The 27,504-nt window shown below is 37.4% G+C and overlaps 1 protein-coding gene and 1 non-coding gene across 2 annotated transcripts in view; both read left to right on the plus strand.

The window, feature by feature from the left end:
- The window catches only part of mta3 (metastasis associated 1 family, member 3), a 29,524-nt gene extending 7,224 nt beyond the window's left edge, over positions 1–22,300 (plus strand). The window contains 15 exon segments of the mRNA XM_088016390.1: positions 2,402–2,528; positions 2,705–2,768; positions 3,596–3,713; positions 3,837–3,939; positions 4,695–4,794; positions 5,102–5,290; positions 6,294–6,368; positions 7,103–7,161; positions 7,270–7,388; positions 8,348–8,505; positions 11,083–11,305; positions 14,464–14,556; positions 14,672–14,850; positions 15,853–16,001; positions 22,114–22,300. Of these exon segments, the coding sequence (XP_087872516.1) occupies positions 2,402–2,528; positions 2,705–2,768; positions 3,596–3,713; positions 3,837–3,939; positions 4,695–4,794; positions 5,102–5,290; positions 6,294–6,368; positions 7,103–7,161; positions 7,270–7,388; positions 8,348–8,505; positions 11,083–11,305; positions 14,464–14,556; positions 14,672–14,850; positions 15,853–16,001; positions 22,114–22,285 (1,928 nt within the window). The 3' untranslated portion in view covers positions 22,286–22,300.
- A 3,516-nt stretch (positions 22,301–25,816) lies between these two features.
- On the plus strand, positions 25,817–25,910 carry trnai-uau (transfer RNA isoleucine (anticodon UAU)). Its single transcript has 2 exons — positions 25,817–25,854; positions 25,875–25,910. It is a non-coding gene; the product is annotated as a tRNA-Ile (tRNA).
- The last annotated feature ends 1,594 nt before the right edge of the window (positions 25,911–27,504 follow it).

Below are 27,504 nucleotides of genomic sequence, written 5' to 3' on the forward strand. Positions count from 1 at the left end.
CTTCCTTCATAATGTTTCGAATACGGTTTGAAATCTTTCTGATTTTGGTATTTAATCAGCAGCATCGTGTCTAAATACACAAATACCTTCGCAAACTGGGTCTAACATGTAAAAACAACTTTAATTTGTTCAGTCAGAGCAAAGCAGTGGAAAATAAATAATAAAGAAGCTGACAAAAACAATAAGTTGACTGCTGTGGTCAAATATGTAAAATAAACTGCAACAAACCTTCTGCCAAATGGTTCAGAAGGTGCAATTAGGAAGTATAAATATGATGTAAAATAAGTAATAAGGCATGATGTCACGGAGAGCACAAAGTACAGAATTAGACTGCATAGATCTGCCACATTGTCACAGATACGTTTAGATTTTCTTTTCAATATCGGGACTGATCCAGATATTACTATCAAATTGTTGTATCATCGCTATTTATTTTACAATACCTCACAAAAAAATGTTAAAATAATAAAAATAAATACAATATTTTATATAAATAAGACAATATCTTTTCAAAAATTGCAGCTTTCTCCAGAATCTCCAAGTAAAGTAAAATCCTCCAAATCATAAGCCGAAGACAATTATACAAATAAGACAAGAATTACAACATCTTATTTACAATGCAGATTATAGCTCCATACCTTAAAATATCACACAATATATTTATTTTTCTTTAAGTTAGAAAAATAAACTTTAGCACCACATACTTCAATATTTGAGAATAAATATCAACTTATGTTAACGACACAGGAGCCTTTTGAGCCTGATAAATTATTAAATATTTCTATTAGATTTTGGCTCATCCATTCTGTATGAGAGCAGTTGGCATCACACAGCTCTGCAGTTACACAAAATTCCACTAATATTCCATATTTATGATCTTTAACTTATGTTAACATTCAGTGTTTGCAGTTCCTGCCTGTATTTTCTGTTGGTTTATAAATCTTTACTGAGATTTTCAGAAGGCTGACAACATAGAAGGCTCCACGGATCAAACAGATATGTCTGTAATATGTGGAGCGTTCTTAGAAAATAAGGCTTCCTTTGAAATAGCTTTTTGCATCTCTCTGCTTCCTCTAACTTCATTTTTTAGAGATCTCCCTGAAGCAGCTGCAGCCCCTTTACTCAGAACATTGTGTTCAAGCTCCATCATGGAGGAAATGGAAAATTCTGCAATGAGCTCACAAACTGGTTTGATTCCCTTTGTTCCTGAAACCAGAGCAAAAAAAAAAAAAAATCAGGCTTGATGCATAACTCACTTGTTCTTAATCTTAAAGTGGCAAACCTGCATTCAGGACTGAGAATCTGAGACTTTTGGTCGTTTGAACTTGATAAAGGACTTTGATGATTGTCAGTAGATCACAAAAATGTTTTACAGCCATCATAAAACTGCATTGTTTTCATTAGTGTTTAACAAATCCACTGGAAAGTAATTTAAGGCGTTTCTGGATTGTAGTTTGAGCATTTTGCGCTCATCTGCTGCTGTTGTCTTTCTGTGTTGACTCAGCTGCTCCAAACCAGCAAATCCAGTATTCATGGATGGATCCCGCTCTTCAGGGCACATTTTAGGTTTGTCTGAAGGGCTGGTTTGAAAATAAAATCTACTTTTTTTTCCCGTACTTGGATTCAGTTTCTGATTTTAACCGTTTTTTCCTCTTTTTTTCTATTAAAAAAAACCAAAAAAAAACTGCAAATGTTAGAAAATATTTTCAAAAATTGGCTTTTATTTTAATCATCCGTTCTGTGAGTTGTATGACTTAATATTAGGGCCAGGCTTTACTAGAATATAATCATAATATCAGCAGAATAAAGATGCAATTGCACAAGAAGACTGTCTTAAACTTACAAGAAAAAATTCATTTTAATTAGAAAAAAGTTTGAATAATTTGTTGTTTTTCGTGTTGGCATTCCCATAAAATTGCTACTTCATTCTCCAAATATTGCGACTTTATTATGGTAATATTAGGACTTTATTCCTGCATTACGCTCACTGTATTCTTGTAACATCATGAATTTATTTAAAAAAAATAATAATAATAAAATAAAATCTTATCCTGATCCTAATATTCTCTCAGAGTTGACTTGAATTCAAAGTCCAAATAACTTGAAGCTGTGAAACGGATGGTGGATTTTGGGCAAACCGACATCATTCTGATCTGAACCCAAAGAGTTAATTGGCGAACATAAAAAGTCAGATTTTCCACAAATTAAATCTTCAAAAACCAAAAATTTGCCCATTCTTAATCTTACATAAATTCCATTGAAAGTTTTTGATTTTGAAGCACTTTTATCATCCAACAAAACAAAATTAACCCCTTAGACTTGTCATTTTTTTCCCCTCCTCCTGCTTGCTTCTTCGGTGGGTTTATTCTGACTTGGCCTCTTCTCTTTGTGCCTTTTGCAGAGGAGTTGGAAGAAGAGAAGGAGAACCCAACAGAGACCGAGCTCACAGACAAACAGAAACACCAGCTTCGTCACAGAGAGCTCTTCCTCTCCCGACAGTATGAGAGTCTACCTGCGACACACATTAGGTACTGAAACACAAGCCTCACACACGCATGCAGACTGTTCTCTGTGCCACGCCGCTCGTCATCTGCAGGCAGCGCACGTGGACAAGTCATTCAGCCACAGATGCATTACAGGCACAGGCCACTTCCTTTGAATATGTTTTACATGATGGGTGCTTCCCTTCCTCCCTCTCCATCAGGGGGAAGTGCAGCGTCGCTTTATTGAACGAGACGGAAGCCGTTCTTTCATACCTTGACAAAGAGGTAAGCCTGAGGGTGGGGGAAACCAGATCTGCTACCACCGCTTGATCTTTTATCTGAACATCATGGAATAATGCGCCACACTTATCTTTTTTCCTAATTTTAGATTCCTTTTAAACTCATTTATTTGACTTCTATCTTGGTTTATCTTCACAAAATGAAAAGCTGAAATAAACCTGAAAAGGTTTGATCTCATTTAGGGTGTTTTCACGATAGACTCTGTTCGATAATTATAGTTTTCAGACGTTCACATTTGGATTTACTCCGTCTGGCTTCTGCCGGTGCAGAATCATAACGCAGAAAACAATCGGATACGTATCTGACTTAGTAACACATATAAAATTATGCAAATCAGTTTTTTTTTCTCCATGAAAAGCTCAGAATTGGGTGGTTCAGACTGGCATTTGAGTCGCATTCAGCTGCTGTGTGAATGAGCTTTAGTCTGTTTGGATTCTGGTCTGCATAGATTACAATTTTAATTCATAACCTACTGCTACATATCGTTATAAACTAGATGTAAAATCCCCTAATGAACCAGTTAGTTTTTTATAATCATATTTTATTCAACATTGCCAGATTGTTCAGGCAGAACTTACAACCAAGAAAGTCTGAACTACTTAGTTCAGTTTGCTAAATGAATAAATTGCTAAAACATTCTCGCCTGACAATTTATCAGTTGCTTTTAAATGTAGCCACTCTTTTCTTGCAGAAAGGTGTTGATTTTTCTTTATTTTTTCCCACATTGCCTGGCCCTATATTGATTGTGTAGCTTCGTGGATTTGACAGAAGAGAGCAGTCATATGCAGTGACGTCTTTCTGCTTCTCTTCAGGACACTTTCTTCTACTCGCTGGTGTACGACCCGACTCAGAAGACCCTGCTGGCCGACAAGGGAGAGATCCGAGTGGGGCCGCGCTTTCAGGCAGACGTACCTGAAATGTTGCAGGAGGGTGCGTCGCAGTTTATTGTTTAAGATTCGCTTGAACATTTTGGCCGATTAGTTTCCCCTTCTTGGTTTCTCTGAAGTAATCGTGCTCCTGTTCGCTCTGTAAGAGGCTTCCTTTGTGTTGCAGGAGAGGCAGATGACAGGGACCAGTCCAAACTGGAAGAGAAGCTCTGGGATCCAGAGTGTCCTCTGACCGACAAACAGATAGACCAGTTCCTAGTGGTGGCGCGGTAGGTCACCTTTCTGTTCGGATTGCTGCCTCATGGTCACATAAACCCAATCTGCTGTCAGAAAGATCATAAATCCTGGCTGAACTAAGTTGTTCAGCTGTGTCTTATGTATAATGTTTATTTTCTCATTTAATTTAAACATTTATAGAACAAATGTGGTTCTAACTATAGTCTGTTTTACAAAAAGCATGTTTCTGGATGAATAGTGTTTAGAGTTCAGTAGTAACTAGTTACATTTACTTGAGTATCCTATTGGGGAAAAATAAAGTACTTTTGGGAGTATTTTTACTACACTGTTCTTTTTACTTGAGTAATTTTATTATAAAGTATTGCTACTATTACTTAAGTAAGTTTTGGGTGAAGTTATTACCCACTGTGAGTAATTTTACTGAATGAAGAACAAACCAAACATTCACCAGACACAGACCTGCAGTTTATATTGGAAGAAACTGATTTGGAAAAATTTTTCTTTTGCCTGATTTTTTAATTATGTTATGTGAATTATTTTCATTTTGGTCCTATAAAAATGCCAAAATGTCTGATGCTGCATTTTGAAATATTTTATTTTATTTTTTTACTTTTTACTCTTCCTGGAGTAAGTTCTTGGCTACTTTTTCCTTGAGTAAAAATTCATCATCAAAGTAGTGGTTCTCTTATTTGTGTGCATGTTTTGCGTGTTTATAGTGAAGTTGGGGAAAATTCCACCTGTTCGCTTTTATTTCACGGGTTTCTTGTTTGTCGTTGGGTTTTTTCAGAGCGGTCGGGACCTTTGCCCGAGCGCTGGACTGCAGCAGTTCAGTTCGACAACCAAGCTTGCACATGAGCGCGGCTGCAGCTTCTCGAGACATCACACTGGTGAGTCGGGCACGCTTTCTTTCTGGAAACGACCCACCATTTTCACTCTATAAATGCTTCAGTCAACAAGATGCATTTCTAAGCACTTTGAGTTCAATCATAATCAGATTAACATATCTGGGATGAATGTTTGGATGATATAAATGCTTAAGTCTCTGTTGCGTTCAATATTAGCGTCTCTATTTAGGAACCTGCAGGATGCTTTAAGTGTCTTAATGTTTTAGAAGAAGCTCTAAATGGTGCTTCCGTTTCTTTCACGCTGCTGCTTTCTAAGTAGGCTTTCATCGTAACCCTCGTTCTCTCTTAGTTCCACGCGATGGACACGCTGCACCGCCATAACTACGACCTGTCCAGCGCTCTGAGCGTTCTGGTCCCGGCGGGCGGCCCGGTGCTCTGCAGGGATGAGATGGAGGAGTGGAGCGCCTCGGAAGCGGCCATGTTTGAAGAGGCTTTAGAGAAATATGGGAAAGACTTCAACGACATCCGACAAGACTTTGTAGGTGTTTGGTTCGTTTTCTTACTGAATTGCGACTTTGGTGTTAATTATGTGCGAGTTTAAAAGTTGATCTGCTGTGAGAAACTTCAAAACTTTCGCTGATTTTAAATGGAGCACAGACTAAGTTTTATTAGGGCTACAGCTAACAATTAATTATTATGATGATTAGACAATTAATCTGATAAATCTTATATCTTTTTTTATTACCTTATTAGAAATAACATCAAACATGAAAATAAACATTTTATTGCCGTAAAATGCATTGGAAGCTTTCATTTAGTGCATGCTTGATCATTTGTAGCAAAGGATGCATCTGCAGCTAAAAATACTTCGAAAAGCTCATCTGTTTCTGCTTGATTTAACATGTCTGACTTTTTTTGTCTTTATTGATTAATAAATGGATGCAGAAGGTTCTTATTTGAGGATTTTTAACAGAATTTGAACCAGAGGAATATAAAGCTATGACAAGATAAAGGTGTTTTTTTTTTTTTTATCTTAAATGCAAAACATCTATATCTTTTGTACATTTTTGGATTGAAAGAGTATGTTGTTCTTTCAGCAAGTAGCCATTTTTTGAGTTTGTATTCTCTAATTACTAAATCAGTTGACGGTTATTTTAATAATCGATTCATCATGAATAATTTGATTAATTGTTTCATCCCTAAATTTTCTGAATGTGCAAATTTTGCAGTTTTCCCTCTCAATCCTCATCTGGACGACTCCGTCATTTTCTAATCTCTCTCTAATTGAACTTCAACAATACAACCAGGATTCAGTTGAATTAGGGCAGCTGCAGCAGGTGCTCATGAATACGTATTAAGCATGTGAATCACTGCGCGTGTCGTCGTCTGCGGCCAGTAGCGAGCGAAGTCAGTCGCTCCCAGCCTTTGTGGTCACGACGTCTCATGAATAAACATGAACGCTCTGCGCCCAGACGGCAGGAACATGAGGTATTAATATCATTAATCTGCTCTCCGTCTCCCTCTCCTCCTGGGTCGTGAAGCTGCCGTGGAAGTCCCTGACCAGCATCATAGAGTACTACTACATGTGGAAGACCACAGACAGATATGTGCAACAGGTGAGGCTGCTGCACTGATTTGTTTTTTTGTTGTTTTTTTTTTAGGTATTCAGCTACTCTGTGTTAATTAGCTCAGAGCTCCTGTGTGAAATTACAGATTATGTTTACCGTGTTCATGCAAGACCAAAAACAATCAGGACCAAATGAATAAAAACTCCACAGGGAGCCTTTTAAGCAGCTTATAATGAACTGAAAACAAACTTTCTCCCTGCAGCCGAGCCGTTTGTGCCACACGAAGGTTTTACATTTACGCTCGTCATCTTCTTTTCCTTACAGAGTGTCTCAACAAAAATTCTCCAAATGTAGTTTCTCACCCCCAGGGAGGGATTATTGATTTGAGTTCAACTTTGAAAACTTCGGCTCTAACTTTTCAAACTAAGTTATGGCTCGTATAAAACTTTGCAAGCCAGTAAAACTGCATTTGAAAGTCTGAAGGGTAGAAATTTGGTCTAAAATTTGATGTCTACGACTTTGGAAAGCCATAAATGTAAAACATGAGCTTCTACCCAGTCTGGAAAAGTTTTCTATTGTCTTATTGCTTACATTTGTAATTCTGTATCTTTAATTTCTCACAGATTTTAAGGTATTGAGCGAGAACTCACAGAAAACAGAAGAACTTTTTTAGGCATTTTGAAAAAGCAAATTTAGGATGACAGTGTATTGGTTTCTGTTCAGGGCGACTTGTTGTTTTTGATTTCCTGTTGAATAAATTCACTCTGTGTTTCCACGAGCAGAAAAGGCTGAAGGCAGCCGAGGCAGAAAGCAAGCTGAAGCAGGTTTATATCCCCACGTAGTGAGTTTCCTTCCTTTGCTCTTCAAATTAAAATGTGAAGTTAAAAGTTTTTCATATTTTGGGTGTAATGAAAGTGCAGCGTTTTCACATCGCTCTCCATCTCGACAGCAACAAACCCAACCCCAACCAGATCTCGATGACCAACGGTAAGATGGCGACTGTGAACGGAGCGGGCCCCGGGGCCTTCCATGCAGCGGGAGGCGGCCGAGCCTGCGAGAGCTGCTACAGTAAGTTTGGTTTGTCCACATGAATCCAGAACAAAACGCCAAGAAATGTTTAAAGTTTTCCGCTGGGCGACAGAATGTTTGATGACAATGTGTTTGGCTTAAAAAGAAAAGTCCTGAATTCAGATAGTTTCCATAGAAAGTTTTTATTTATTATTTATTTTTGGGAAAATTAAAAAAAAAAATTTACATATAAGATAAATATTTAACATCTTAAGTTGTTTTATAAAGAATCTGTAGTTAGTGGAATATTTTCTCTATTCATCAATTATTTGGTTAAGAAAACTGACACATTCTACTGATTTTTAATTTAAACACTTAAGTGTATTTTATGCAATACTGTACATACATAGAAATACAGATAACTCAATTCTTTTTAAATAAAATAATCATTTTTGCATAAATTGAATATTTTAATGTGTTTCTAATACTTTATAAAATAAGTTAAAGTGGCTAAATGAAAAATCTGTAAAATGCACCAATTTTTTTGTATCCAATTAATCACCAAAATAATTAATTACTGAAATAATCATTAGTTGCGGCCCTAGTTGGCAGCTGTTCAGAATGGTGCATGCAAGAATATTAACTGAAAGTTGAGTGAAAGGAAAAAGGCTGGCAGCTGTTGGCTCTAATGATAAAAGTTACCAAAAATAAATGCTTAAAATATCGGTGTGTGAGTGGTTAATCTAGACTACATGTCTATTTTTATTTGAGTCATTGACTTATATGAACTTTTTGATAATTTACTGACCTCTATGCTACAGTAAAATGGACGGACAGAGGAAATGCATTTGTGCTTAAAACCAGTTTATGTTTTGTCCTGCCAGCTGTGTGAACAGCGTTTCAGATGTTTACTAATGGAGTTCAAATAACAGCTGAATTATTTAAGGCACTGTGGACAGGTGTCGATTCTTCCAGTGCGCTCCGCTAACAGGATTTATTGCGTTTTGTGCGTTGAGCAGCCATGCAGTCGGCCCAGTGGTACTCCTGGGGGCCTCCCAACATGCAGTGCCGCCTGTGCGTTTCCTGCTGGATGTACTGGAAGAAGTACGGCGGTCTGAAGATGCCGAGCAGAGCCGAGGCCCCAGAGGAGAGGACCTCCCCCACTCCTGCAAGCAATGTAAGTTCAAGACCTTGTGTTACAAACTGGAGGTCCGCTGGCCACATCTGGCCCGCCAAAACCTTTAACGTGGCCCTCGAGACTCCAGAGGGACGCATAAGTGGAAGCAAATCAAAGCAGTTTTTATTGGTTTTCTACCAAGTTTCAGAAAATCGATTGAGATTGTGCTAATTCTCACAAACTCAGCAGACCCTCGCATTTTTTCCACACTAATACATAATTGTAAGTTCATTGCAAATTCGGCTGCAACTAATGATTGTTTTAGTAATTATTGATTATTCTGATGATTAATTGGATAAAATAGATGGTACATTCTAAAGATCTTTAATTTAAGCCCTTTATACAATATACATTGAAAGATGCAAATGAATGAAAAAATTTTAAAAGATAAAATACATATTTATTGCCTAACATGAAAAATCATTCCTAATTATGAAATCCAAACTGCATGAACCTAAAGTTTTGCTAAAAAGTGTTTTTGTCTTGAATGCAAAATGTTAATATTTTTTGTAGTTTTAGCTTAATTACTGCTCTGAATTTCTTTCTTTCAGCAAATTACCTTTTTTTTAACCGTATGCTCCAGTTAACGATTAATCTATTACATAATTAGTTGACAATTATTTTAATAATTGATTAATCACTGTTACTAATTTCAACCCTATAGTAAATTTTCCAAAATAGTTAAAAACATCAGGTTTAAGTGACTGCTAACTCCCACCTGCAGGTGGCAGTATTTCATAATCCCCTTTACTTCGTCTCAAATATGAATAATCAATACGGCAAGTAACTGAAAGTCACATTTACCGTCATACATAAGCGCAAACATAGCAAAATTTCTTGCAAGTATTTCTAATTTAGCACCACAAAATCAGTCATTGTGATTACAAAAACAATGTTCAATATTATTCAATTTTAAGATGTATATATCAAATGCAGACAGCGCTATTTATTAATATTTTTACAGGTTTTTTAAGGTGTTTTTGTGTTATACATTCCAAGGTTTCCCCCAGAAAGCTTGCTTAGCTCAGTGGTTGGGGAGTTGGCAGTCGTTCATCCAGCGGCTCGTCGTGTTTTTGAGTTAAAAATTGTTTAAAGTTGACAGGAAGTTTGAAAACATCACTTGATAATCATGTGTTATTGAAAGATTGGAAGATTAATACCTGAACACTAAGTATAAAGTCTTTAAAAATGCAAACACCTTTAAAAGACTTAAATAAATAAGCAATGCTTAGCCTGGTGGGGGCACAAGTAAAGCCTGGTGGCCTGCCAGGCTTAGAAAACACTGTGGGAAACCCTTCATTCTGACACAACCAGGCTCAAAATGTCCTAGATCAACAAAATGAGCTTTAAAACTCAAAGTAGTGGCCATTTGTAATAAAAAACATTACATGAAGAATTTGAAGCAAAGCAAAAAGATTTTAATCCATGTAGAATAAGCAGAAATCATTCAGTTGTAAGTGTGTGAAATGTACCGATACAGTGTGTCTGTGATATCTCCAGCTAGCATCAATTATTCAGCGCGCTAGCAGCATATTGTAGTGAGTTTCACATATTGGATGCTAATAGGGTCACACAGTTTCTCAAGGCCTTTTGTAATGGAGGAAGCTGACCATTTGTAACAAAGAAAATCGCCTCAGACGAGGACTGCAGCTTCATCTGCATAAGCTAAATGGAGGTCAACATAATGTGAGATAAGTTGGTATTCAAAACCAGTGGTATTAGTGGTATTAGTTAGCGCAGTAGCATACTGGGAGCCCTGGTTGTGATGGATGTGAGTGTTTTAGTTCTCATGGAACAACATAAAGGTTGTTTCTGATGCTCAGAGTTGGTTTTTTAAGAGCTTCACAGTTTCTAGTGGTGGATTAAATTACAGTGTTCAAACACAGACTTCAATCTGGAATAATCTGGATTGACTGAGTCCTTATTCCCTGTTGGGTTAAAGTGATAAAGAACTGCATTCCTAAAAACAAATAAGAAAAAGCATAATTCTGGAGCATAGAAATGTTTTAATATGTCATCCATGGATCCATCCATCCCTCCATTAATTCATTGTCATCCATCCATCTGTCATTCATTCACCTATCCATCCCTCCATCCGCCCATACCTCCATTCATTAATCTACCTCAGTCCTTCTGTAATTCATCCATTCATCCATCCATCCGTCCATTAAATAATTTATCAGTTCAGTTTCTCTACATACTTGTCAGTCTCTTCTTCATCATCAATCCATCCTTCTTGCCATTTATTCACGCTTCACTCTGTTACTTTTATTCGTCCATTAATTTGTCCATCAATGTGTTCATTTATCGACGCCCACCTATCCATCCATTCATTCATTCTCTCCATCCATCTGTACTAAATCTGAGTCTGGGAAAAGTGGTGTGAAAAATATGTAGGAACCCAGGAATCAGTTTTTCTGTAGAAGAAAATCACTAATAAAACCAATTTAACTCATTTTAATCCTAGTCTGTAAGCTTCTTTTCTGTAATTTTTTAGCCTGCTTACCACAGACTTTAGTACAGTTTAAGATAACAAAATGGCAGCCTGACCGTTTCTTTCCTCCTCTGCCCATCCAGGAGTCCCGCTCCAGGAGTCACGTTCCCCGCCAGTCCAACCACATGGTACCGATGAGGAACAGCGGCAGCCCCAAGTCCTCCATGAAGACCAAGCAGGCCTTCCTGCTGCAGGCCACCCGCCTCACCAAACTGGCTCGGCACATGTGCCGGGACATCATCAGGCTGCGCCGCGCTGCGCGCCGGCCCTTTGTCCCCATTAACTGTGGGGCCATAAAGGCGGAGTGTAAGAGCTCTTTCAATTCCTCCTAACTTCTGCCACATACACACACACACGCATACACACACACCACCCTTCCTCTTCTCTCCTCACCCCAACCTCCCCACCATCGACCACCATCGCTGCCCTCGTTTGTCTCATTCTGTTTTTATTATTATTGTTATTATTATTTTGTTTTTGTATTCTCCCACCCCCTGTTTCCAATAAAGGCTGCCTGTCCTCATAACTGAGTTTTGATCATCTTTTCATTCGTTTTTTTTTTTTTTTTTGTTCATTTTCTGTTGTTCTGATCTTTTAATTCAGATCTATTGGTTAAAATATTCATTTTGCACACTCACACGACAGATAATCTTCATATAAGTAACAATATTATAACTTGTCTGAGCCGTATCTTTGCAGGAGTTACATGTAGAGAAAATGTATTTTAGTAAGAAGCTCTATTTTGCATGGCGCCATCTGTGCTGTCATGACTCAAACGTAAATGTTGGCTGTAAATACTGAACCTCAGCTCCGCCATTTTGTTTCTTTTGCTCATGCATCTCCTCCTTTCTCATGACTGCGTGTGTTTTTATTTGTATTGGAAAAGCTGAACTGTGATTGGACGGACTCCTGAGTATTCATACCTCTGGTTCTGTTTCACATTCCTGCACAATCACCTTCAGTTTTATTTAGATTTAATCCGAAGTTATTTTTGGTAATCTACCTCATTTATCAGTCCGGTGTTTTTACGTTTTACTCTTGCTGTAGGACGGCTCTACAGGCAGCTCAACCCAACGCTCCCATTCGCCTTCAGAGAGATGGGTCAACTCAAACAAAATATCAAATGTAGAATTTGGCTTTTTATTTGTGAAATTTCTCCTCATCACTTGCTGAAATATTCCCCAGCCTCCATTCAATAGACTCTTTATAAAAATAAATTCATTTCTTTCATGTTTTCTGGACCAAAGAGTGTTGCGGAAAAAGGTTAGGGCCACAAAAAAGAACAGAATTTGATTTTAATGTCAGAATTTGCTTTTTTTCCCCCCCCTCTTCAGAATTTTTTTTTCCTTTAATCTCAGAATCAGAAATGTTTATTTATGCACCACCAGCATAGGTCTGCTCTTAAATCAAATCTGGATAAATGAATAAATGTGCATTTATCCACATTTATTCACTGTGGATAAATGTAGGTTTTCAACATAACTGACATAACACTAGCGTAGAAATATTTAGATTAATCTCATAAATGTTCTTGAAAAATCAAGGAAATCTTTAAAGTTTCTTTTCTAGCAAATTTCTGGGAATAATTTTAATGCTTGAGTTTTATCTTGCAGTTTTCCAACTTTTGGACATCAGAAATTTCCTTTTTTTTTTCTTGAAAATTTTGGAGATGGAGTTTTTTTTTTGTTATGGAAATTTACCCCTTTTTTTTTTTTGTCCCAATACGGCGTCACAGACAAACACACAAGAATGTTTGGTTATTTATTTGTGTTTTTACACAAATTGATACAGAATTAGAATTTTGACATTAAAACGAATTTTAATTTTTTTGGTGGCTCTAATCGTTTGAGACGTCATTATTGCGGGTCAGTTTGGAACAGTTCACACTGAAGTCAGATATAGGCAACATTTTTAAGTAATGTGAGCGCAAAAAAAATGTAAAAATCTAATTTTAAAAAAAAAAATCAGATTGGAGCATCTGCAGTGTGAACGTAGCCTGAGTTTCACCCCTGGAGGAGTCGGCCTGACTTTCTGGGAAAAAGGAAATCACAGCTTTTATTCTGACCCATCTACACTGAAAAAACAGAACACGTGATCCAACTTAAATATTTTGGGTTAATGGGTCACAAGGAATCAAATTAAGTTTACCCAAGTTAATTTATTTATTTTATTGTCAAGTTAAGGGGTAGGGTTAGGGTAAGTTAGCCAAACTTCATTGAATTACTTGTGACCAGTTAGCACAGCTTTTTAATTTTAGTGCTCCATTCTCTTTTTTTCAGTGTACTGTACTCCTTACACTGAAAAAACACAAAGTCTTACAAAGTACTTTTGGTCTGGTCTCTACTTCAAACTTGAAATAAGCCAAAACTAACCTAAAAGTAACTTCAAGCAAGATATAAAGGCTTGTTTTAAGTAAATAATTCCTTAATATTGATGAAAAAAGTACTTGTTCCAATGGCAACAAGTAGTTAAACAGCTAAATAATAATCCATGTTATAATTACTTATAACATGGGACATTTATCAGTCAGTAGAACAAGTACTTCATTAATATTAAGGAATTATTTACTTAAAACAAGACTATATCTTGCTGAAAAGTTACATTCAAGTTAGTATGTCTTATTTCAAGTGTAATAACATATTTGAACTAGAAACTAGACCAAAATTACTTGGTAAGAGTTTGTGTTTTTGCAGTGTAGTGAGACCTTTACTGAACAACTGGATTTAAACTTTAGCTTAAGTAACACAGACGTGACTCTTGTTTACTAATAAAGTGATTTCTATATTAAATACTAATCCATTTTCCTTTCACTACTTTGTTAGTCTCACATAAAATCCCAGTAAAGTAAAAACCTGTGGTTGTGATGTGAAAGTATTACAGGGGTATGAATACTTCTGCAGGGCACAGGAAGTGTTTGCTGCATCACCATCTCACCCACCGTAGGACGGACCGCCTTCTCGTGTCCTGCGTTCAGATCATGCAATATTCATTTGAAACCATCCTGAAGCCTCGTCTGTCTTGTAAATCCTGGAGACAGGATTTTACCGTCTTCCTCTCTTCTTCGCTCATTTTCTTCCTCCTTTGATTTTCCTTTCATTAACTGTGTGAATGTGAGGGATACATCTCCAATAAAGTCAGTCCTGAAAGCATTTCCTCCGAGTCCTTGTGCTTCATGTGTCTGTTTTGTGTCCATCAGCAGTTACAGGAACACACACCAGCCATCCTCCCCATGCATGCACTCTCATGCACATCCAGCTCCTTTTGTGACTCCCTCACCTTTTCATCTACATGTCTTGCAAGGCATTTCTTTCTGAGTGTGCATGTATGCATGAATCCAGATCTCAATTTTGGTTTTTCACGCTCATGCGTCGCAAATACGTCAAATTAAAGGGAACGACCGATGCAAAGATATATATGTGTGTGTGTGTGTGTGTGTGTGTGTGTGTTATGTGTGTTTGGTTTAGACATGTTAAGGGTGTCAGAAGGGCAGGGGACCCGGCTACCCAAAACCAGAGCGGCCCAAAGGAGCACTCTGACCAGTGTCCTGCAGTTTCTAGGTAAACGCTCAGTGATATCAGCCCGAACTCCGTCCGAACTGCGTCTGAGCATCAATTATTCAGGCGGTGTGACCGAGCCAGTTCATGCAGCTCCAGTGTGTGGTGTCTCTTCCAGAGTCCCGGCCCATGGCCCACGCCCCTCGCTCCCACCGCACCGCAGGCCTGCAGACGCCCCCGCCTCGCCGCCTCCTCTCCTCTCTCCCGCACGGACCCCACGGCATGCTGGGAAAACGCAGCTACCACCACCACAGCAGGGCTGACCCGGAGAGGCGTTCAGGTACAAGGGAGGAGTTTGTTTTTTCTTTTTTTTTTTTTTTTTAAATCAGGATATCTGAGATTATTTCAAGAACGTAGAAGATGGAAGGGGAGAAAGGCACTCTTAATGCTTTATAAAATTAATTAAATTAACTTTTGCTGCTAAATCGGAGCCACCTCAGCTAATTCTAGCAAAAACCAGTCAACCTTTGACTCTCGGTTTAAAAAGGTAGTGTTTAATAGCAGCTTAAAGCAGAAAGATGGATAAATGCATTTAATTAATCTAAAAAAATGATTCACAATTGAGTTTTCCTTGTACATGTGTGTTTAGAAGCTTAATAAACTTTGAACCTTAAGGACTTAATTGGTGTGTTTTTGTCAGATTAAGAACTTGGTGCGCAAATAAAATTTTTTTTTGTTTTTTTTTGTCATTTTCTTGAATTGGCACACAGCAAAAATTACACATACAAGTATACCAGTTTCTCTGGTTTTACTTTTTATAGGTATATGTTTGAGTAAAATTAACATTGTTCTTCTAGTCTATGAACTACTGACAACATGTCTCCGAAATTCCAAGAAAAAAAATTTGTTTTTATTTGCGGAAAATGAGAAATGGTCAAAATAACGAAAAATATGCTGAGCTTTCAGACCTCCAATAATGCAAGGAAAACAAGTTCATATTCATTTAGAAACAACAATGCTAATATTTTAACTCAAGAAGAGTTCAGAAATAAATATTTGGTGGAATAACCAGTGGGGTTCAGTGCATCAAGTTTTCTGGCATTTAGCAAATAGAAATAATTGTGCTAATTCTACCTAAGCTAAAACAAGAAAATTTTGGTCTGATTTAACTCCAGACTGTGAGAGAAAAATGTTTTTATGTAAATATCTGGTTTAAACTGGGCATGTATGTATACATATTTATTCTTGTGCCATCATTTTTATTATTTATTTTTTTGCAGAAAACCCTGGTTCAACAGGAGGACCTCTCATCGTAAGTGAAAGTCTTGTTTTTCCTTTACATCTTCATCGCTGTTGTAGTAAAACCATCGTAACCCATTTTTCCTGCAGCACAACGGCCGCAGCAGCAGCAGCGGAAACACCAGAGGAGGAGTAATGATTCGCAAGAGACGCCCCAACTGGATCGATGCTCCCGACGACAGCTTCTTCCTCGTCACCCGGGAGACCAGGTAAGCAAAGGTGACCCTTTATTGACACATGATTGTCATTATTCTGTGTGTGTTTTTGCATTTCTCACCTTGTAAGGCCCATTTTCACAACAGATGCTGTGAGGACCCACTGCTCATTAAGTTTTCACTTTCTTGGATGTTTTATCTTCTTTTTTATTTTTTTTATTTTTTTGCAAAATAGACACATTTTGTTGATCATGATTAATTTAGAAAATAAATAAGTGAAATAAAACATCCAAGGGTTGAAAACTTTTTATAGGCACCAAAAAATCTATGTTTCTACATTTGGTTTAATCAAAAAGCAAAAACGTTTGGCTGCTTGGTGTCAACAGAGTGGGTCGTAAAGGTCATCATGCTAACTAAACCATAAGGAGAGAAAAAAAAAACACTTGTAAAAAAACATCATCAACAGGAAAATGGAGATGTTTCTTCAGGACTTGCATCTCCTGGGCTTTGTGGGACATCATATCTGGGGAGATGCTGGTCAGTCGTGTAAGTTTGCAGAAACAGCTGGTGAGTCACATCGTTTTATTTTCAGCAAGGTCAGGTGGGATCAACACATTTTTTACTCTATATCCCAATTTTCTTTTTTTCCCTCCATCCCTCTAATGTGCTTCCTGGTTTTGACTCTTTAGATCCCATCTAGACAATTTCAGAGTCCAGAACAAAAGGCTTAATTCTTAATCTCGTGATCTCCTCAGTGTCTCTCTTTCACAAAACACTGGTAAAGGATGGACGCGTTTAGCCAATGGATCTGTGCCACTGATGTCATTCAATCACTTTCCACTTACTTCTGCCCTCAAAATGTCCACTTCAACCACTTAGGAGGATGAAAATGACCGCCATTTCATGCCATTAGCGCAGCTTGTGATGCATCAACATCAATTCAGCTGCAGAGCAGCCGCTCGTCATTGTGAGGGTGTGACATTAGCTTTTAGTCCAGAGCAGCTCGATGCGTTTCGCCGCAGCGTAAGAGACCCCCATGCGGGGCACAAAGGATGATTGTGATTTACCAAACTGAACCAGCAATACGTGTGAGCTCTGAGCAGAGATAATGATAATTCAAAAAAGAAACCAAGCAAGAAAGAAAGTGGAGGTTGGGTAAGGAGTCTTTTTTGCTTTCAAGAAATTTATAAACTAACTTCTGTGCATTTTTTTTTTTTAGCATTTGGTGCTTCCCTGTCTTAAAACAAGAGGTGGAGATAAACAAACAAACAAACAAACAAAAAAAAAACACACAAGTGGATATTTATCTTCCTAAATCATCACATTGTTAAAGAAGGTTACAAAAATAGGTAGAAAATACATTAAATTGTTATATTTCTTTATTTTTCTGCATTTAATTCAGATTGAAAAGTACCTTACTTATTTATCCCAAAGGGAAATTGACTGTTGTAATTCAAATCATTCAAATATCTTAAAGAGTTGTGGATGGTGGTGCAGTAGCAACAAATCTGAAGAGGCCTCTGACTGAAGACTGCTGTCATGACATGCTAAGAGTTAAATTTCTGGGATTTTAGTGAAATTCAAGGGAGCAGACAGATTATTTCATTATAACTATTACTTTTTCATCAATATTAAGGAAAAATGAACTTAAAAGAAGCTCCCATTTCTTCCTTAAAAGTTACTTGTGAGTTAATTTTGATATAATTGGTAAGATTTTGTGTTTTTGGAGTGAGCAATGAAATTTCTGGACACAAATTTGCTTTTTTATTATTTTCTGCATTTTTGTCTTTCTTTTGTCATTTTCAGATGTTAACACTTCATGATACCAGTTTAAAAAAGCAAAGTAAGAAAATACTAGAAAAATAATAATAATAGGAATTATTATTATTGGACTGAATTTGTTATTTTTGACTTTTTCTTTTTTCATTATTGGATGTTAAGACTTTTTTGATACCAGTTTTAAAAAGTGTTTTTTGACTTTATGTCCTTTTTCTGTATTATATACTACTACTACTACTACTACTACTACTACTAATAATAATAATAATAATAATAATAATAATAATAAGTTATTGTTAGTGTAGTTGTTGTCATTGTAATGACTATTATTAGGATTATAAGGGTTGATTGAAACTGAATCTGAAGTTTGAAGAAATATGCTTCTCTACTCTCTTCCCACACACACACACACACACACACACACACACACACACACACACACACACACACACACACACACGCACACACACACACACACACACACACACACACACACACACACACACACACACACACACACACGGTCTGTCCCGTGCGTGCCTTCAAGTAATCAGAGTTTTCAGCTCCTGTATGTGCCAAAGAAAGATGTTCCCCCATTAAGCCTGAGCCTAAATGAGCCACGGCACCCGGCCCCCGCAGCCGCCCGCCCTCGGACCACCTCGGCTAAAATTAGAGCAGCTAACTGGGTGCAGATGGAGCCAGGCACCGGCCGCGGCTCTGCGTGGAAATATCATTACCGCATTAACCATGGCTGCACTCACATGCATCACTCACTCACTCGCTGTGTGCTGGTGTGTGACAGAGTCGGCATCAATCTCAGAGCCTGAACAGCTCGTTATATTACCCTGTCATTCAGCCTTGCAGTGTAACAATTAATGCCTTCCTGAATAAAAGATCTGGTCTGATGCTGATGAAGGATGATTGGAAGCTGCTCTCTCTCTCTTTTTTCTGCTCTCTCGGCGTGATGAACACTCTGTGTCGTGGTGCGGAGAGAAACGATGGGAGATTTTTCCCATTTACGCAGTGAAGGGGAAAACATTGTGCTTTCAGAAACAAAGCTGTGTGAGAAAGATTGTAAAGTAATTTAACTGGACGAAAATCAGAATGTGGAACCAGAAAGTTAAAGGCGTAACTCCATCTGTGATGCAGAAAAAAAAAACTTTTTATGACACGCAGTTAAAATACGATTTCCTCGATTTCCTCTTTATATCCTGGTTGATCATCTTAAATCAAAAGTACTTGAGTTAGACTTTGTTGTGCAAGAACACACTCACTCAGTTCACATAGATAAAGATCAATTTGTTTGATGTTTATTGATCCATGTTGGAAATATGTAAAATGCCATAACAATGCTTTCAGACAGCCTCAACTTTTCTGCTTTTTGTCAAATTTAAATGTATTTTATTGGGATTAGAGTAACACAAAGTTGTGCAGGTCGGATTTACAAGGATGTGGCGCCTGAGCAGGAGCCAGTTTTGGTTCCCTATTCACTAAGAAAAAACTAATTCACTAATGCAGATTGCAGAATATTAGGTAATCATATACATTAGTATGAACTGATGAATGGCAGGTTTAATATGACCTCTAAGCAATAAGTCATTGTTGTTTTCAAAGAAATAAACGGTAACTTTCAGAATCTTAATACAGTTTAAGTAAGACAAAACTTACAAAGAAGTAATTTTTCAACGTTTTTACTAAAAAGTATTAGGTATAAGTGAAATAATCAGATGTTTTCTTGTATTATAAGTTATAATTGTTTCCTGGTATTTTTCATCAACATTAAGGAATTGCTGACTTAAAATAAACTCCTATATCTTGTTGAAAAGTTATTTTTAAGTTAGTTTTGTGTTGTTTCAAGTATAATAAGACATTTGCACTTGGAGCAAGGCAAATAATGCTTAGTAAGACTTTCTTTTTTTGCAGTGTAATGTTTGAAAACATGCAGTCATTAAAAAAACAAAAAATAAATCTGATTCTGCTCTCATTGGTTTTGCCACAAAAATTGGTTACTGCCCCTGCAAGCAGTAACCACTTGACATGCATAATTGTCAAGTGGGAAAAAAATATGCATAATTTTCAATGTTTTTTCAATAATAAAATGTATTTGTATTTATACCAAAGCATAATCATGTCAGAATGGCCTAGTCAAAGTCCTGATTAAGAAACTGTGGCAAGATGCGAAAAAGAATGTTTCCAGACGCTCTTCATCAAGTGAGTTTGATTTTAATGTAATCCAAACCCAGATGAAAAAGCACCAAAGTGTTTCTGCACAATCGCTTTCTGAGATGTCTGAAAGTGTTTGAAAAACTTTTTGGATTTTATTTGTAAAACAAAGAGAAAATAATGTTTTATTTTCTCCCACTTTATTATTATTAAACACTACTTTTTGTTGGTGTCTTGCATGAAATTCTGATAAAATACAATTAAGTGTTTGGTTGGCAGTAATGTAAAAACGTTTGCACAGGGGATGTTCACCAAAGAATTATAACTTAATCTCAATTGAGATTATGCTTCTGATTTCCTATTGTTGTCCTTTTAACGTATCTTCTTTATTGGAATCCCGCTTTAGCTGCTGAAACTCAACCAAACAAGATAAACCCTCGCTCCTCCTTTTCGACCGAATGCAACTCTAAAATGCAACACAACCCCTCAGTCGACGCAGGTTATTTAGATGCAAAGCAGGAAACACGAGGAGGCAAAGAAAGAACCACAATCATCAATCTGCGGGTGTAGTGCACTTGAAGGATCTGCGTGCAGATCCATGGGTGTTGCATGCATATTCAGACACACTTTAGCTCCACTTGGAAATGCTGCCTCGTAATTTAATGTGCTTGTTGTGTCGGCAGCAGGACTGTTTCCCAACTGAGGGAAGAAAATATGAAGATTTAAAGAGCATTAAATCTTAAATGGCCTGCAGGATAACTATGAGTTATTACCTGTACTTTGCATTTGTGTCCAATCGAATCGCATTAGCTTTGTGGCTAGCTGTGTGTCCCTTGGTCTTCCTGGGTTTAGTGCAGCAGGTCGTTGTGGGCAGCTAAGAGCTTCTTGGTCTCTCAGCAGGCTGAAATTACGTCTGTGCTCCTTTACAAGCCTGAAAATCCTCTTTGTTATCTTGTTTTTTATTTTATTTCTGCTCCTTTATGCTTTATTTTAATGTTTCCAAAGCTAGAGCTGCAGCTAACTGCCCTGAAAATTATAGATTTTATGAAATTATGTGAACTAAACAAAGGATTTCTCTGTGCGATTCAAGATAATTGTTTATTTGCATCTCATCAAACAAATTGCAAGACGATGAATGATGAATGCTTCTGAGCTGCATCCTGATACGAGACTTTGCTATAAAAAATAAATTCAGCTGCTGATTTACTGAAGCAACATGTAAACAATGACTTGGCCTTGAAACATGAGAAATTTAGGAAATAGGAATGGAAACAGTTAAACGAGTTTACTGCTGATTTATTGGTGTTTTTATTCATTTTTATTTGATTATTGGTTTTATTTATTATAAATGGTGGCTCTTTATTGATATTTGTGTTTTAAATCTAGGAATCTAAATAAAAAGAAGTTATCCATCCATCCATCTGTCCATCCATCCATCCATCCATCCATCCATCCATCCATCCATCATCCATCCATCCATCCATCCATCCATCCATCCATCCATCCATCCTTCATCCATCCATTCGTCCATCCATTCATCCGTCTGTCCATCTTCCATCCATCCATCCATCCATCCATCCATCCATCCATCCATCCATCCATCCATCCATCCATCCATCCATCCATCCGTCCATCCATCCATCCATCCTTCATCCATCCATTCGTCCATCCATTCATCCGTCTGTCCATCTTCCATCCATCCATCCATCCATCCATCCATCCATCCATCCATCCATCCATCCATCCATCCATCCATCCATCCATCCATCCATCCATCCATCTTCAATAAGCTGTAATATTATTTAAAAGTTAATTTATTCCAGTGACTCATTTTACCAAAGAAAACACATTTTATAGTCTTCTCACATAGATTGATGTTTTCAAACTTGTATTTCTGTTAATTATGATGATTTTCCACTTAAGGTTTATGAAAACAACACATTTAAGATCAGATTAATAAAAATATGTTTAATACAGAAAAGTAACCTTAATAAAAAGTATGTTTAATACATATTCTCAAAAGGTACTTTTAGTCTGACAAACAAGCCTCATTCTAATTTATTGAATATGACTACGTATAGATGAAGACAGTAAAAAAAAAAAAAAGAAGAAGAAGAAGAAGCTTAAAACATGTAAATATCCGTGGCTGATTATTTTTACATTTCAACAGTATTTTTTAACTCTCCCTCCTGCCTGATACCTCCTGTCGTCTCCTCCCATCCAGGAGGGCGCGACGGCTGCTGTCCCGCTCCCAGCTGAGGCACGCCTGTCGACAGCCCTGCGAGCAAATCACCCTGCGCAGGGTCTCCCACGGACCCCCGCAGGGGCTTGTCCTGGCCCCTCCACACCCACACCCCAGTTTGAGGATGCGGGGCCCCATCGTCATCCACGATTGATCAGTCAAACTTCGGACTCTCAGACCTCCACGCTGCGCCTGCACACCTGTTCTCTGAATACATCCTCGGTTCTTTGGAAGCTAAAAATGCGGTTTTAACCCAACAACACGATTAAACACGCTGTTTGGCAACAGAGGGATGCGTTGATGAGCCTTGATGCAATAGAAACACACAAGCCTGACTGATAACTGCTTCCTGTCTTTGACTCTCTTAGGAATTTGCTCCTACGTATTCACGCAGGCGCCTGTCAATAAATTAGAAACGTCACGGAAAAGTTCATTTAAGACAATAATTTGTTGGTTGATATACAGCTCTGGAAAAAGAAATTAGAGCCCACTGCACTGAACCCCATTAAAAAACTCATTGTTATTCCACCAAATAATGATTTCTGAACTCTTCCTGAGTTAAAACATTAGTATTGTTGTTTCTAAATTAACATAAACTTATTTTCTTTGCATTATTTGAGGTCTGAAAGCTCTGTGTCTCTTTTGGGATTTTTTATTTTTTTAATTTTTTTACCATTTCTAATATTCTGCAAATAATTACTAAATTTGTGTTGGAATTTCAGAGACATGTTGTCAATAGTTCATAAAGTAAAAGAAGAATGTTAATTTTTCTCAAACACATACCTATAAAAACTGAAATCAGAGAGGCTGGTCTCTAAATGTTTTCCACTGCTGTATATTTAATAGATTCAATATGCACACGATGAGAATTTTAAAGCATTTGTTCCTGTTCATATTTAGGATTTTGACTTTTTCACCTTCCACTCAACTTTTAGATTATATGCTTGACCAGATGTGGTTTTGAAGATTGTATTCTCTCATTAAGTGTGAATTTTTTCAAAAATTATACCAAAATGTTATGTTATCATTTAAAACAGCTGACTCTTTGTTAGCTAGACCCTCTGAAGCTGGCTGTTCAGAGCATTATGTCCAAGCATTTTAATGGAAAGTTGAGTGGAAGGAAAAACTATAATAGCTGAAATCCATAGTCATTAAAATTCACATAAATAATTGCTTGAAATATATTTCTGTGCACAATTAATCTGTGATATGACTTACTTTTGAGTCCATTTATTACAATGAATGACTTTTTGATGATGTTTTGGTTTATTGAGATGCATCTGTGTGCTGTATATGAGTGCATGTGAGTGCGTGACTGAGAGCGTGTTTATCCCAGTGACATAAGGGAATCTGTGTGCTGTTCCTAATGGCTGGACATAGCGACACGACTCTGTGCGATCTTTTGTTTTCATGGTGAATTCTTGTGAAGTTTCATCAGCTTGTATAAAGTTATTTTAGGACTGGGGAGTGGGAGGGTAGATAAAGATGGGGTGGAACGGGATTTCATGGGGGTTGTCTTTTAAAAAAAGGACCAATGTTCAGAGCTGACATTGAAAAAAAAGAAACTGCACTACGCTGAGTTTGGAACAGCTTTCCAGAACCTGCTGCTTTAAACTGGTTAACATGGGGTTGCGGCGTTATGGAACAGTCAAAGTAAATCCACTGAAGCATTGCTGGCATCAGCCTCTCACAGAAACCAGTGTATAATAATTTGTATATCTCATTACAAAACTGTAACTTCTTCACATCCAATTTCTAACATGGATACTGAAGCACCTCATTTGCATAAAAATAGGGCATGGACGTGTCACACTGACCCAGAAGGCTGCAACTTTCAGTGCCTCGCAAAAGTAATCAAACCCCTTGAACAGTTTTCACCATTTGTCATGTTAATATCACTAACTTTAATATACTTCATTTGGATTTTATATTATAAACCAACACAAAGTGGTACACCACCATGTGTCCATATGATGTGTTAGTTTTGATATCCTCTGACTTTTTTCCCTCCTGATCTCTGCAGCTCCTCTGCTTATCTGATTAGTGCTCTCCTTCCCAGGTTGAATTCAAATACACGCCACACTTTTCAGCTACACAAATTAGAAACCCAACCCTTCCTCTTCACAATCCTGCATTACTTTGTGTTGGTCAAAACACATTAAAAGTTTCCTGTCGTGTCGTGACAACACGTGGAAAACTTCAACGCGTTTCAATACTTTTGCAAGTCAACAAACCTGCAACTTTCAGAGGCAGAAAAATATGTGCAGCTTTATCAGGAGCTCTGCTTTTTTTCCTTTCCTACAAGCAAACAGTCAGGTTTTACTCTGTTGCAGCGTTGCCTCCTGAAGTTGCCCGTCCAGCCTTCAGGTGTGTCTATTCTGAGTTTTGAAACTGGCATGTCTTCGACCGACGGGTCACATGGTTTCTTCTCCTTCATTCAGAATGTTTCTGTTAGTGTTTCCTGTCTGTCATGTGTTGAATTATGAATATGCTGAGAATAATAAAAAGGGGGGGGGAAAAACACAATGCTGCCAGGTTTTGTGTCCATTTCCTGAGTCACCATGACATCCTAGCCCGTCTGCCAGCCAGCTACTCCACATCTCACACTCCGTCTTTGTTGCTGCTCTCCAGGGGAAGTGACAGATCGGAGAGATGAAGGGAGGCTTGATGCATACTGCAGCCTGTCTGTGTGTGATTGGACGTTGTAAAAATGCCCCCACAAAATATGGCAATTTGACACAGCGATGAAGAAGGCGACGTGTTCTCCGAATACAAATAATGCTTTTGCTTGCAGCCTGCCCAGAGCTGCCTCAGTCTCTGCAGGATCCTGTACATGCATACAAAGTGTGCCTGCACACTTTTTGTGATGTTGACTTTGTTCTCCATTTTCAGCTTTGAAACAATACACCAAGTGTTTAAATCTGTACACACAGATGGAGTATGTGCAGCAATTTCAAATATACAAATCAGGAGTGACACAATACTCTGAGCAAAAAAAATTTTTTTAATAAATGTAATTGAAACATTTGTTTTTTTTAATTGATCAGAGTGTAAAAGGTTCTAATTGTGCTCAAGTAATACTAACATGAAAGCATTAATGAAAATAAATAACATATTTTGATACATTTTTGGTTAATATATGTTTGTTCTTCATTCAGTGAAGTTACTCAGCAGAAATTTTGCTCAAGTAACGTGCTAATATCGCTCAAGTAAAAGTAAAAAGCATGGTACAGTAAAAATGCTCCTAAAAGTTTTTTGTTTTTTTCAAGGAAATATAACTGAGTTATTATAACTTATTACTACACCTCTGACCACAGTGTGTCGATAAGAAATATGCTAAAGAAGATCTCTGAAGAATGTTTACATTTTGTAGAAAGAATGAAAAAAATGCACAAACAGAGTAAAGGATATTAACATGAAGCTCATTTCCAAGCTAGCGGACAGAAACGTTTTTTTTCCCCCGGTTTTAGTTTTCATTTTCGAGCTGGTACTTGAAGGCAGCAGCAGAGTCAGCTGCGAGAAAACCCCACTGAACTGTGTGACCATCCGGAACCCCCAACCTTATATGGTCTGTGTTGCCAACCCGAGACAACTGATGAGAAAATAAAGCCACAGAAGGACACGCGTATGTCGCGTGAGGTCAGGAATTATTCTTAAAGCCAATTTCCGGCCGGTGACAACGGAAGTTCCAGTGGCGCAATCGGTTAGCGCGCGGTACCTATATGACAGTATGCAGCAAAGCAATGCCGAGGTTGTGAGTTCGAGCCTCACCTGGAGCAGAGTTTTTAACCTTAGTTCTCCCAGGTAACGTGAACTCATCAGGAGCCTATGATGAAGTTAAACGACACTCATGGAACTTTAATAAGCGAGTATTAATATTTTCCATTAATAATTAAATACACAGACATGTAACATGAGCCTATAATTAATAAAATACATTCATAATCATGTCCAAACATTTTTAATTTATGATATTTGAAGTTCTTCTTCAAATATCACCGAAATTTGAACCCGAAACCTAAAATATTTTATAGTTATAGCTACTGATGTAGAAAACAATCTTGAGAACTAACAGCAACCTTTTTATGTTTTACTGCAATCAATAAAGTGTTATAATTTATTTATAGTTTATTTTATTTGACAAAGTGAAAGTAACTGGGAAGTGGAAAGGAAATCATATTTGGTTTTATTTTGTTTCATTTTTTACACATAAAAAGTGTGACATGTCTCTGTATTCAGACCTCTTTTATCTTCCACAAAACCTATTTAGAAGCCCTCTTATAGGTGGAAAAAAAGTCAGCTTGTATGTAATTTGTCATTAATGGCTGTTACCGACAACAGAGGGTTGATAAAGAACATTAGCCAACAAATACATCATAAAGATCAAGAAACACAGCAGACAGGTCAGAAATAAATCTATGGACAAGTATAATGCAGATTGTAAGCGTTCTACATATAGAGAACTGTTCAATCCACCATCTGAAAATGATGGATTGAACTGAAAAATGTTCACCTAAACATTTTGACTTAAATGTAAAATACTAGAAAAACTAAAGCATCACCTAACCCTTAACACACCATAAAAATGATGGTGGTAGTAAGATTGGACCTATCCTGGAAGAAAACCCATTGGAGACTGAAAAAGACAAGAAAAAGAGCCAAGGGTTATAGTAGAGTGGTTTAAATTAAAGTATATTTGTGTTCCAGAGTGGCCCAGTCAAAGCCCAGACTATTGAGACATATGCTAAAACACCTCCTAATCTTTCTGGCTTGTAGGTGGGCGTGTTGTAAGAAAAGAAAACAATGAAACATCATGACAGTCAGTCGTTCTCCATCTATATCTGAGGTCTGCAACCTGTGGCTCTTGTGACCTCCCATGGTGGTTCTTAAAACCTAAAATATTAATAAAATTAAAATTCTTTAAAGAAGACAACGCTTTAGGGATTTCTCAAAAATGATCAATTTTTATTCTCTCAAAAGTTGATGTAACATTTGCTGCTCTAAACAGGCTTTAATTGGCTGGAGTGCGGGTCAAAATGGCTCCTTGAATGTGAAGGTAGCAGCCCCACCGGCTCAGTAGCACCCCCTGCTGATCATCTGTTGGAACTGCTACTTAGAAATTAAACCAGTTAACCACCACTAGAGGGCGATGTAGCTCCATCTAAAGCTTCCCTGCGGTAGACGAAACAAAACCATGTAAACCTAAAAATCAACACTTAGAATCAAACTGCACAAGTTTCCACAAACTCACTTAATCAGATTTATTGATATTAATTCAATTAGAGTTTCTTTTTCTTCAATATAACACACATGGACTTTCTCCAAAGAATCCCAAATCTTTGAGGACTGCTCACTTTTTTTTTTTTGCCACAT

Source organism: Poecilia mexicana, unplaced genomic scaffold, assembly GCF_051168715.1.
Source record: "Poecilia mexicana isolate PSO_F unplaced genomic scaffold, ASM5116871v1 scaffold_19, whole genome shotgun sequence".
NCBI classification, from domain to species: domain Eukaryota; kingdom Metazoa; phylum Chordata; class Actinopteri; order Cyprinodontiformes; family Poeciliidae; genus Poecilia; species Poecilia mexicana.